The sequence below is a fragment of the Rattus norvegicus genome, chromosome 1 (assembly GCF_021556685.1).
Source record: "Rattus norvegicus strain SHRSP/BbbUtx chromosome 1, alternate assembly SHRSP_T2T, whole genome shotgun sequence".
Taxonomy (NCBI): Eukaryota; Metazoa; Chordata; class Mammalia; order Rodentia; family Muridae; genus Rattus; species Rattus norvegicus.
In genome coordinates this window covers 174,313,855-174,327,193 of record NC_141534.1, presented here as the reverse complement: position 1 = coordinate 174,327,193, position 13,339 = coordinate 174,313,855, and the positions used below count along the sequence as shown (strand labels likewise).

The 13,339-nt window shown below is 44.3% G+C and overlaps 1 protein-coding gene across 2 annotated transcripts in view; it reads right to left on the bottom strand.

The window, feature by feature from the left end:
• Window positions 1–3,426: 3,426 nt before the first annotated feature.
• The window catches only part of Syt9 (synaptotagmin 9), a 180,265-nt gene continuing 170,352 nt past the window's right edge, over window positions 3,427–13,339 (bottom strand). Inside the window, exon 7 of one of the 2 annotated variants that reach the window (XR_015638115.1) lies at window positions 3,427–5,589. Coding sequence is in view for 1 of the 2 variants with exons in the window: in NM_053324.1 (NP_445776.1) it covers window positions 5,581–5,589 (9 nt within the window). In the remaining variant the exon portion in view is untranslated. 2 annotated transcript variants of the gene reach the window in all.

The window sequence follows — 13,339 nt, the reverse complement described above, 5'->3', positions numbered from 1 at the left end:
TGATGTCCTGCCTTGTTCTCTGCATTCATGAGCCTTGGTAGTGTCCTCCAGAGGAGGCTCCAAAGACCACCTGTGAGCTCTACCCAGAAAGGTAGACGCTCAACTCCACTCTATTGGAAACATCACTTGGCTCTGTCTTCTCACTTCTCCACAAATCTTTCCTTTTTTTCCTGACAGATCTACTTGACTGAATTGAGCTTTGAGGTTTCATTTTTAAAGTACTGGCTGAGGTACAAGAGTGATGATTCTAGAAGTGTGCAGAACATCAGGCCCTTGACATGTGCACCTCAATCCGGTGTGCACAGGGATGGTTAATGCAGCTGTATGTGAGCTGTGCAATCTGAGGAAGGCTGGTTTATGCTTTGACATTGCCAGATACCTCTGCCTTGATGTTGTCAGAAACATAGATGGTGAGCTGTGGACAAATCCCAGAGTTTCTGGGGATGAAGGTCTCTATCAGAGCCCTAGGAAAGGGATTTCAGGCAGGTGCTTAAGTAAGAAGTCAGGACAACATGCGCAGTGCCCTCCTTCTCCCTAGCCTTGGCTATGCCATCCACAGAGACACAATCTCTCATTTGCATCTTGTCTAGAGGCACCCCTCCCGGAGAACCCTCCCTGTCACTGGGCTTCCCCCTTTCTTCCTTTTGGCTTACTTGCTGGGCTCTGATGAGCCATCTGGAAGGTGGTTATAAAGAGAACCTGTTTTGGTATTTAATTCAAGATGGAGCATATAAATCCTGGTTTTATGGCTTGCATAAGTCTTCAGTGGTTATTATAGAGGCTTTGTGGACAGTCAATATCAAATTCCTTTCAGATTACTTGTTAAAGATGAAAAGCCATTGAAAAGGGAACAGAGAAAAAGCAAAAAGGAACTTGGTAGACAGTTGATGTCCCTGGACACTTAGATCCCCCTTGTGCAGAGACAGATTGTACGAAGTGCACAGCTCTGCCCGAGCTCCAAGCCCTTCTCAGAGTTGGGCACACGAAGCTCTCAGATGGAGAGACACAGACTTAAAGGTGGAAGAACACAGAACACACGGTGCCAAACGTTTCTCATGGGAAAAGAAACTGAGTCACTCAGAGAAGCTCTATGAATCAGAGATGAGAGAAACTCCAGGCCCCAGCTTCCACCAATAGCTGTCTACCACATAAACCGTGTCCGGGTTCATGCTCTGTGCTCCTCAGGTTTAAAGCCACTTGCAAACCCTACACATGAATGACAAACTTTCAGATGAAAGGATACCTCTGATAAACCAACACATTAATGATGCTGGAGTCTCTGACATTCCTTAAAAATCACATAGCAGGGTTTGAGGAGGTGAGAACACCTCAGGGATACATTTTCTAGGCACAACCAGATAATAAGGGTGCTGCATAGAATCTTGTATAAAATGAAGACAGGAGGGCTGCCATGGCCGAAGGTGCTGAGTATTTAGGGAGAGAGATGCTTCCTGATTAGACAGCCTACCTGTGCTAAGTAGGCAGGCACATTCATAGGCCCTTGACTTATTTATGCAATTCCCATGAAGTACTTTCTGAAAGACCTAGAAGGCTCCTTGCTGCAAAGGAGCCAGAGCTCCTAACCCTGAGGGGGCCATGATTTCTATTCCCCTTTCATTTTTCTGAGAGGAACAGAAGCCCTGGACTGCATCTGTGATTGCATGTGTGGCCTAAGTGTATAAGTAGAAGAGGAAGCTAAACACGGGCTCAAGAAGAAAGTCCCAGACAAGGGGTTCCCATGACCATGTTCCCGTTGCTCAGCTCTCTGTGGGTGAGCAGAAGTGCTTTCTAAGCTGAGAAGAGTGTTAGCCAAGGCTAGCCACAGGTACTGTGTGCTTGTTTTGTTTTTCCCTCAGCTCTCTGTGACCTGGTTGCCCTGGGATTGATAAGAGTCTAAGTGGGACCCCCAATGATAAGGAGCAGAGGAAGGTAAGGCCTGGAGCTTTTGGGTTGGCCAGTGGCAAAGCAATGCTCAGCTTCCCACAGAGCAGGGCTGACAGCAAGGCATATTCTGCTTTAAGATAAGTGGTTTGAAGTTATGTTGTTCTGTTTTCCATTTTCTGGGAATTAGTGCCAAACCACTGTGTCCACCCACCTGAAACTGAGTAAGAATTTTATGGGTAGAACCTCAAACAGTAAGTTTATACAACGGAAAACTTTCAAGTACGAGTTCAACTTCCCTGCCTGCCCCTTAACCTCCTGGTAATTATAGCTTCCAGCCTGAAATCTGTATCTCTCAAACTTGTGACCTCACCTTGTCCCTGGAATCAACAAAGGTCATAAAATGAAGGCTGGCAAGGACTCTCCCCATTTACATAAACATGGTTCTCCACCAGGACCTGCTCTCCTCTCTAAAACAGTAGAAAACCTGAAGGCTATGCTGTTGTCCTGAGCCACCATCTCATCTCTTCCAAGCCAGAAGAGGCCCCCGAGGGACTTACAGAAGCTTCTCCCAGGAATGGTCCTTTATGAAGGCAGCAGCTGACAGCTGTTTTCACATGGTTGGGAAAGACTGACATAGAGACAATCCAGGAAGTGTCAGTGTTTCATCTACCAACTACAAAAAGCATTTCAGCAATTGACTGGCTCTGACTAAATTTACTCGATTTATAGGACTCTTTAGAGGCACAGACATGATGACCCTTAAGTTTCCTTTTAGTTTGTACGTGTGTGTGTGTGTGTGTGTGTGTGTGTGTGTGTGTGTGTGTTGTGGCCTGATACGGTAGAAGATGTGTCTAGTAGCAGTGCTCACAAAGCTGAGGCATGAGTCCTGTGAGTCTGAAGCTAGCCTGAGCCATATAAACTAACACACGTCTACACCCCTCCCCACACATGAGTAGCGGAGAACCAGTATATTTGTCTTGTTATGTTTTCTTATATATTAGTAGATACTTAGGACACGCATCATTGCAGGAAATATAACCATAACAATAGGAAGCTATTTCCCACATCTGTCTGTTAATTCTCTTTAAGTGTGAGTGAGCTTCTTCTTCTTCTCAAATGAAGAACTGGTTACTGATGGTCAGGAACAGTTAGGATCCTTAGAGAGTTTTAGAATCACCCATCCTCTCTACCTCCCCGACTTGCCAATGTTGGTTCATATTGGACGTTGAAGCCTCTGCTGAATGCACATCGTTCATAGGCCCAGGCGACATTTTAGTGGTAACCCACACCCAGGACACTATTCTCTGAAGTGGGGGTAGGGAGGAGAGCTGGCTATTGGTGGGAGGATGGTCAGTCTCTCTCTTTCACTCAGCACCAGATCTCCCGATCTCCCCAGGGTGTTGTCCTAAGATCTGATCAGGTTGCTTCTTTTTCCTCCAGGATTTTAATTTTTTTCAAGATATTGTAGTGTCCTTCTATCCTGGAAAAAAAATAAATGCCAGAAAATCACCCCACCCCCCTGATTTAATGAGACAACAACTGTATTTTCAAAAGGAATATTTACTAGGAAACTAAAGGGCAACCAAACAAAACACAAGAGAACAGAGGCAGAGTTGCAGATGAGCTGAGGGAATTCAGATTGATAGCCTGCTTCTGGCCACAGCTGTACTGGCTAGGAAAAGCTGCCCCCCACACAAAACCATTCAGGCAGTCTTCTCCACCTGAATGCTCCCACAAAGCTATCTTTGAGTCAATAGCATATTCCATAGTACCCCAGGGCTGCTAGCTCAAGGTGAGGAGATCCTGAGGTGGGAACAACAGGCTACCCCAGGATCTCCAACCTGGGTTCCCATTGCCAAGAGCACGTCAAAAGCTTAACAAGATGGCTGCCTGATAATCTTTTGCTGGAGCCATTCTAGTTTCTTTGGGACCATTCTTCTAGGTGCACCTGCCTGGACCTAGTGACAATATTTCTGCTCACTATCCTGTTGGCACTCACCCTTCGTACTTTGGTTCTAAACAGTGATACGGTGGCGGATGTCTGAATGGAAGGGATGGGCAGAGAGGACCCATGGGAAAGGAAGGTGTATTTTTCTCATCAGACATAGGCTGAACTTTGAACATAGGTTCCCCTTGAACCAACTTCAAATGAAGTTGGAAGGAGATGGGAGTGGATGGGCTGGGGAAATGCACTAAGCTTGAGTGAATTGACATTGCCTTACGCAATCGAAGGCCTTCACCTACTTAGGACATGACAAGATCTGGCATTGGCAGTAGTATTTCTGGTACTAGGTATGTATGGAAGCCAGAACTTTCCAACATCTCCTGTGATGCTGCCTCTCTCAGGTGCAACCTACATTGAAACATGAAGTGCAATGAAGAGAGGCCGCTCTCTAGGATGCTTAACTGCAACCCAACTCTGGACTCTGTAGCACAGACTGGAGGAAGAATGGAATTGTGGAGCAGTGATGCAGGGGAAGACCTTCTAGACTCATGATGAGAGAGGAGATTCTAGGTAACAGCCCCTGGTCAATTCAGGGGGTGCCGGGGCTTTGGTTTCACTTCCTGGAGGCAGACACAGGAAAGATGAGGTGTAGAACTGGCAGTACACTGGTTGAGAAGGATGCTGGGTAATGGATGAGCTATCCTGGGGAGAGCCCTTGGCTTTCATTCTTGTAGGTATTTCCATTTCAAGTGCTGCAAAAAGTAGCATGTGTCTGAGATGGAAAACAGCCTCTCTTTGTGGCTGCCCAAGTCTATACCCTGGGCTGTTACTTATGGAAACACCCAGAAGGCAGCTGTGTCCAGAAAGCCCCTAAGCTGTGCCTTTTCTTTGTGTCATCTCTCAGTGATCTTCTCTCATACCACACCCTTCTGTGTCCAGGAAAGAACATTTCAGGATGCACGTGCCACTGGGAGGCAAGCGTCTCACACAAGGATGGCGACTTTTATTCTAGTAACATCACTGCTGGAAAGGAAGAGGCTGCGGGCTACCTGGAAACAATGTTTTAGAATCCCAGAGTCTGGGTTCAGCTGTGGAGAAGGACCATGCCTGAGTGGGACTCTGCCATGTGCATGGGAGCGGACAGTGAGTTCACTATGAACTGACCTGCCTTGCATGAGACTTCCCAGGCTGGCTTGGTCTAGCATTCTCTTGGACTATTCCTTGGAAAACTGGAACATTTTCTAGGGTAGAATTATTCTCTGAAGACAGTCATTAGCTCACAGGTAGTAGAGTTTGGTTTGAAATCTGCTGCCTATTTAGCACCTGGATATATATTTTTGTAAATATTCTGTCCTTCCAGGGCATCCAATCAAATGACTGTATGTTAGACTGACCACTGTCAGGACCAGTATCACGCCCGTACAACTACAGGCCTTACATTAGCCACTAGGAGTCTTGGCACTCAGGACTCTTACTAGGCCACCTGCTCCTGTCCACAGTCCAACTTGGTTTCTGACATCGAGGGATGAGCTTCCCTAGAGTATATCGCCTTGGGCCGCCTGAAGAAGATAGATGAGCCATTCAGATTCACCAAATCCAACTTAAAAGAGGGCCAGTTATTGCTGTGGGTACAGCTGAGTATTTCATCACTGGAGTCATCTGGGTGTTGCTAGGTGGGAAAAGTTACTGAAGATCTTTGTTACATGGTTGTCCGACTGTGTCCTTGGCAAAAGCAGTCTTCCTATCCACAATCATCGTTTCTGTAGGGAGAAGAAACAGAGAGTGAACTGGTTTTCGCCTGTATATTTTCAATGTGTACCAAACTAACACCAGGCACTGAGCTGGGTGCTGGACCATGTGTGAGATACCTATTCAAAGGACTCCTATGGGGAAAAGTGAACTACAGAGCTGTATACAACCTTCTAGCAGAGCCTTTGAGGACACTACAGGAATTCTGAAGTACAAGTGCACTTGGGCTGAAGGTGAGTTCAGGCCATTTGAGTGGAGGAGCAAGCCCGTGTGGAGGCAGAGAAAGGATCATCAGATCTGAGCTGCAGGGATTGTGCTGTGCGGAGTATGGTGGTAGCAAGAAAACTGGGCTGGAGAGAGCGGTTTTGAGTGGTGAAACCTCCTAACACTCAATCCTTGTTTCCCAGCTGTGAAGGTACACACATGAGTGTGTATGTGTGTGTGTGTGCATGCATGTATGTGTGGTGTGTGTGCATGCATGTGCATGCATGTGTGTGTGCATGTGCATGTGCGTGCGTGTGCATTTGGGGAGAGAGCCAGGACCTTGTACATGTTGGGCAAATGTTCTAGCATTAAGCTATACCGCAAGCCCTAAGCAGTGGACTTTCTTAGTAGAACCTCAGGCTTAGATAAGCGAGTTCTCTTGTGTCGCTCACTCAACCCATCATTCAGCTGAAATTCAATTCATGGCATTACCATTTAATAAAGATTAAGGGTATTAATACAGCAGGCATAGAGAGAGAAGGAAAAAATACCAAAGTGACGTCTGTGGCTACAGTAACAGAATTTTATACACAGTCTGAGAGGGCAGCAAACGTTCTCAAATTGAAATGTGCAGACCAGAATGCATTTCAGAAATCAGAGTTCTGCAATAAAGCTACAACTTACAGAAAGTAATTAAAGCCAGGGTACGTTGAAGACAGAAAGCCACATCTGGCTTTGAAGTATGTGTGTACTTGTACACACACACATCCCTCAGGGAAGGTGTATTCATTTCTGAAGGTAGCAGCAAGGAAGGGCAAATAGATATTTGTCATTTGAACAAATCTTTCCAGATTGCCTGAGGTACACAGACAAGCGAGTGCATATGTGTTCGGACTCTGCAGTCACCGCTATACTGGGCTAGTTATCCCTTGCCTGGAATGTGTTCAAAGGGCTGACTAGTTCCCATATGAAGAAAAACCACTAGCAGACACTACGATGCCAGTGACCCAAGTAATAACATGGCTTTAACTGGACACTGCAGCTGCAGGGGACTCATTGGTGCCTTCCTTTGTGTGTAATACCAGTCTCTGGCACAGCCTCAGGGAATGTTGACGAGTGGCCTGCTAGTTTCTCCTCTGCTTCAGATGAAACCCTTTGGCTCAATGAGTCTCTGGCACCAGTCCTGTCTGGGCCTAATGTCCCTTGTTTTCCCCCTCTGGATATTGCCGCTAGGTTCCAAACAACTGTGGCCAGAAACCAAGCCCACAGACTGACAGGAGAAGGGAGTTTTGATATATCTGAAGGAGTGGTTGGTCATCTCTATCAATGGCCTTACAAGAGTCAGGGAAAGTCAGATGCCTAGGCTATGTCTGAGAAAAGTAGCTTGGTTGAGTTTGACATGGATAACTTAAGCTGTCTCTCAAACCCTTTTGTCTCTCACTGAGAGAGAAGTGGGGGGAGGGAGGGAGGGAGGGAGGGAGGGAGGGAGGGAGGGAGGGAGCAAGCTCACACAGTTCCACCAAACAAACACACTACAACATCTTTCTAACATACAATGAGTCTAATCATACAATGAGTTGCTCCTTGTCCAATATTTTCACAAAAGGGTCTTAGAGGTGAGTTTCCTCCAGCTCAGAACAGCACTGCCCCAGTGGGGCTCTGTAGGGATGGGAGAGTGGAGAGAGATGGTGTTTAAACACTGTGTCCAACCTTGGCCTTGCTGCTTCCAATGCTTCCCCTACTGAGCACAGCAGCTCTCTTCTCCATACCAGACCCAGTGGCCTCCCAGGCTGTGGAAGGTTTCAGGGTACTCAGCAGCCTGACAGGAAGTAGTGGTTACAATCCTATCTGACCAGAAAGGTTTCTAAGTGGATTTAATTGTCCTGTGACATAAGGACTTGATTGGAATTAAATTGAATTGAAATCGAAGACGAGAACTGTCCCGGTGAAAACGGTAATGTGCAATGACACTTCAATCACAAAGATGACAGCTGATGTGAGACAGGCCATTCAAACTGACCCCAAATTAAGAACACAGAATGACCAAGGGGAGTGGTTGATTGCATCTCCCTGTGAATTTGAAAATGGGTTCTGATTACAGGAAGTTTCTAAGGGCTTTAGACTAAGAATTCTGTCAAAAATGGAAATGATTCTTATTGTATGAGTCAATCTTATATGCACTTAATATTATTACTCTTGTATTTTAAATTCTTTAATCTAAAAAGTGTAGAATCTTAGCATTTTCTGGCTGTCGAGTACAGCTTTATAAATATTTATCCGAAACAAACCACTACCCACCTAGAAGCAGGTGAACAACACCTTCCCTTGAAGCTGGTGTTCCTTTTCATTACTCTGTTTTTCTCCTCATAGAGCTAACATGCTAAAGAAATAAGTGTGTGCCATCCTGGGGATGGGGCAGTCACAAGCTCTACAATAGGACACACTGCTATTGTGCTAGCTAGGTGGACACACCATCACAGTGATTTCTAAACACCTTCTTCACTCCCCAGTCTGCCTCTCAGCCCTCATCAGGCAAGCTTCATTTTGCCGTTGACTGTGTTCTATATAGAGGCTACAACCAGTCTATGTGCAGAGAGACTAAGTGACCTCAGGGCTCAGTCCTAAATGAGATTTCTCCATCACCCTTTACCAGGAGGCACGGTGGAAGAGGGGTGGAAGGAATGGAAGTCAGGGGCTGGGAGGATTGCTGGGAAGTACTGTCTTCTGGGCAGGACAAGGTCGATGAGCTCGTGAATGCAGAGGCTGGGTGACCCACACATGACCTGGACTCATGGCAGCACTTCACCACAGAATGGGGAGGGCTCATGAGGAACTAACAACAGTGATTGGTGGCCAAGGGAAGAGGAGTCATTTCCTTCAGCGATGTTGCCGTGACTTAGTAACTGTCCTCCTACCCAGGCCTGGGCAGCCTAAGTAAACTTAGTGGGTTGCACACACCAGACATACATGAAAGGGGGAGGGGAACATGTTGGGCAGTAGGATTTTAAGAAAAGGAGAGGGATAGGATGGGATTATAGGGATTGAAGAGTAAAGGAATAAAAGTTAAAACAACTAAGGAAACAGAAGAAATGAAACAGGGTAAACGGAATGGCATTCCCACCAGCAGTTTGAGATAATAGCTTAGAAAATAAAAATGTCCATTGGGTAAAGAGTACCATGTTAAATATTTGGGCTCCATCTTAAGAATTTGTATATACTATCTCATTTAATCCTTTCTTTAACCCTTTATGACTGACAGGAAAATTAAATTCTTCCTCTGGTGAGATAAGGGATTTGATAAAGATAAGAAACAGCATGGCCAGACTCTGCCACCTTGCCCTTGTAACCTAAATGCACGTTCTGGAGGGATGTGCAAGGCTCTGCATACCGCTACAGAATCTTTCTATAAAGCAGGCTTAGGGGCTAGAAGACCTATTGCAGAGGATCAGTTTGGTTCCCAGCATCTGTGTCAGATATCTTACAACAAATGCTCCTAAGTGCAGCTCCAGGGGAATCCAGTGCCCCCTCTAGTTCCCATAGGCACCTTCTCTCATAGGCACACAATAAAAAATAAAAAAAAATTTAAAATCCTTAAATAAGTCTCAGTATAGAGAAGAACTGGAATAGTTCAGATGTCACAAGAAAGTGAATCAATTCCATTGTCAAGTTGTCAAGGTAAAAGGTGTCTGTGTGTGTGTACTCGAGTTCGTGAGTGCACACACCTGTGTGCATAGGTACAAGAGATAGAGAGAGACAGACAGACAGACAGTTGTGTACATGTTACAAAGAGCTCATTAGCGACACACAGAGGCAAGGGCTCCTGTGACAATGCTATTCAAAAGGCAAATATCTCATTGTTTTCAAATGAGGCAGCGCATTAGGTAATTACTACTTACCGAGATCAAGTGGAAGACGCATGGAGTGTACCACTCCAAATCATTACATTTATTAATTATCAAACTCAACGTACATTTACTGAGCATGAGCACCAGCACACAAAAAGAACCGTGCCTAACCCACCTCTTAAACAGCTCAAAGGAACCATGAGATGCCAAGAATAATGAATTACTCTCAGCAGAAAGCTTGCTCTGTGTGTTCTGCATGTGTGTGGGGCATATGATGCCATCTATCCAAATCACAGGATAAGAAGGAAAAAGTGTTAAAAAACTTGGGTTGGGATAGAAGCGCAAGGACATACATATGTTGCACTGGATTATGATATGGGATCAAAAGGAATCTGGTTTGTTAACTCCTAGAATGGGGAAAACTCCCCCAGGAGGTAACTCATACCCCATCCTATTTCTGTACAGTTATTTTACCTCTTCCATTTGAAATGCAGGCGTCTGCATGGCCACAGGTATTTTCCATTCCTACTGAGGACCTGAACTGATAATTCTATTCCTATTAATTGGAGAATTAACCTTGCTACAACAGACAGATGCAACACACAGGATTTGTAAATGGCAGGGCAAGGAAGCTTTTGCAAAAGTGCATTTACTCAGAAGCAATTTGTATTTTGTGACACTAATTTTGTCTTATGTTTTACTTTAAATTTATTTGTCTAGCTTTTTGATTTTTTTTAAAGACATGCATGGTCTTACGTAGCCCAGGCTGACTTTCAACTTGACATACAGTTGACGCAAGCCTTAAATTCCTGGTCTTCCTGCCCCTACCTCCCAAGTTCTGTACTATCAGCCCAGATTTGTACTGTGATGCACATCTTATTTGATGAATAAGGAAATACCCAATAACACTCTGCTATACTAGAAAATTACTAAATTCATCACTTTAATGGCCATAGTTAGGATATCGTATTTTTTCTTTTTTCTTGGGAGGGTGGTGTGATCTTTCAGGTAGGTGTCTCTATGTAGCTCAGAATAGCCTCAAACTCTTGGCAATTCTTCTGCCGTAGTCTCTGGAGTCCTGGGGCTACATGTGTGTGCCATCATGCCTGGTTTTAACTTGTCAAGTATAGACATAGTCTAAATGTTCAGGAACACACCTTATAAAGCTGATTTCAAGATGCTTACTTTGATTTAACCAAAAGTTGTGAGTTTTGATGTTTTAAACACCATAAAGATTAGGTGTTTAAAAACTATTTTGTTTAATAAATAAAAATGATTGCTGTTTGAAGCCTGTGATATGATTACATTTTAATTTATCAATTTTAATTCAAGGGGCTTCAGCCTATCAATTACTTAAATAGAACCTGAAAGTTTAAAAGAACTTTGCTTGTTAGGTTTATAAAATACTGTTTCTTTATATAAAAATGTTCGAGAGAATTTGGTTAAATGTGAAATTAATTTTAGAAGTTTATGGGTGTTAATCTGTTGAATTAAGGAGCCGAGAATTCTAGAAAGTGAAGTGAATATTTTAGTTAAAGACAAAAACAATCAGCTCACTGGTTCACATTGTATAGCATTGTATAGCGTGTGTTAAAGACTGTTCTGGGGAGACAGGACAGAGGAGAGGGTGAGAAGCCATGGCAGGTGATGTTAAGATTCTGCGCTGTGTATTTACAGGTTGTTATTAATGTTCCTAAGGGATGGATGGTACCGGCTTTGTATGTTTAAGTGGGCAATTATATCTTATCAATTGGATCAAAGATTATTGTGTTGTGTGTTCTTTTATGTGAGGGTTTGAGTGTAGGAAAGTGTGCGGCGGCAGGAGACACTGGACTGCCGCGGATTTGGGATGTGTTTCTGCCAAGATATCTAGCAGATATCTTGGGGCACCGTGGTTCCGGACCTACCGGGGTAAAAGACAACAATACTTCTTTATTTTTATATTTTTACAACAACAGATGGCGAGCCAATGTGATGGGCAAGAATCCACTAGTAATCCTAAGAGTTGAGAGAAAGTTTTTATTTTCTAAGAGGAGGCCAGCGCCATGTTAAGTCACATGATATCTTTTTTTTTTCAAAACTCATCAAATCTAAAGTCTAAAGTTCCTTTGAAAATCCAAATACTCTCTTAGCTGTGATGCCATAAGACTTTTTTTTTTTCATCTTTATTAAATTGGGTGTTTCTTATTTACATTTCAATTGTTATTCCCTTTCCCGGTTTCCAGGCCAACATCCCCCTAGCCCCTCCCCCTCCCTTTCTATATGGGTGTTCCCCTCCCCATCCTCCCCCCATCACCACCCTCCCCACAACAATCACGTTCACTGGGGGTACAGTCTTGGCAGAACCAAGGGCTTCCCCTTCCACTGGTGCCCTTACTAGGCTATTCATTCTACCTATGAGGTTGGAGCCCAGGGTCAGTCCATGTATAGTCTTTAGGTAGTGGCTTAGTCCCTGGAAGCTCTGGTTGGTTGGCATTGTTGTTCATATGGGGTCTTGAGCCCCTTCAAGCTCCTTCAGTCCTTTCTAAGATTCCTTCAACAGGGGTCCCGTTCTCAGTTCAGTGGTTTAATGATGGCATTCGCCTATGTATTTGCTGTATTCTGGCTGTGTCTCTCAGGAGAGATCTACATCTGGTTCCTGTCGGCCTGCACTTCTTTGTTTCATCCATCTTATCTAGTTTGGTGGCTGTATATGTATAGGCCACATGTGGGGGAGGCTCTGAATGGGTGTTCTTTCTGCCTCTGTTCTAAACTTTGCCTCCCTATTCCCTCCCAAGGGTATTCTTGTTTCCCTTTTAAAGAAGGAGTGAAGCATTTGCATTTTGGTCATCCTTCTTGATTTTCATGTGTCCTGTGCATCTAGGGTAATAAGAGCATTTGGGCTAATATCCACTTATCAATGAGTGCATAACATGTGTGTTTTTCTGTGATTGGGTTACCTCACTCAGGATGATATTTTCCAGTTCCATCCATTTGCCTATGAATTTCATAATGTCATTGTTTTTTGATAGCTGAGTAGTATTCCATTGTGTAGATGTACCACATTTCTGTATCCATTCCTCTGTTGAAGGGTATCTGGGCTCTTTCCAGCTTCTGGCTGTTATAAATAAGGCTGCTATGAACATAGTGGAGCATGTGTCTTTGTTATATGTTGGGGCATCTTTTGGGTATATGCCCAAGAGAGGTATAGCTGGGTCCTTAGATAATTCAAGGTCCAATTTTCTGAGGAACCTCCAGACTGATTTCCAGAATGGTTGTACCAGTCTGCAACCCCACCAACAATGGAGGAGTGTTCCTCTTTCTCCACATCCTCTCCAGCATCTGCTGTCACCTGAGTTTTTGATCTTAGCCCTTCTGACTGGTGTGAGGTGAAATCTCAGGGTTGTTTTGATTTGCATTTCCCTGATGACTAAAGATGTTGAACATTTCTTTAGGTATTTCTTAGTGGTTAGGCATTCCTCAGCTGAGTCAAGTGATATCTTAAGGGTGGGAATTCAAACAAAGAAACAGGGAAGCTGCCTGGGCTGGCAGGCTGTAGGTCCCCTACTGTGTGATAAGTAATGGTAGCTCAGAGAGTTAGAGATTAAAAGCTGCTTTTTAAAGAAAGTTGTTTAGACAGTCTTTCAGGATACTCATATTCTTTTTAACGTGGGCTCTGCGGGAATTTTGGGCTGAAATCCTAGTTAGACAACTAGGATTACTTCTTAATTAC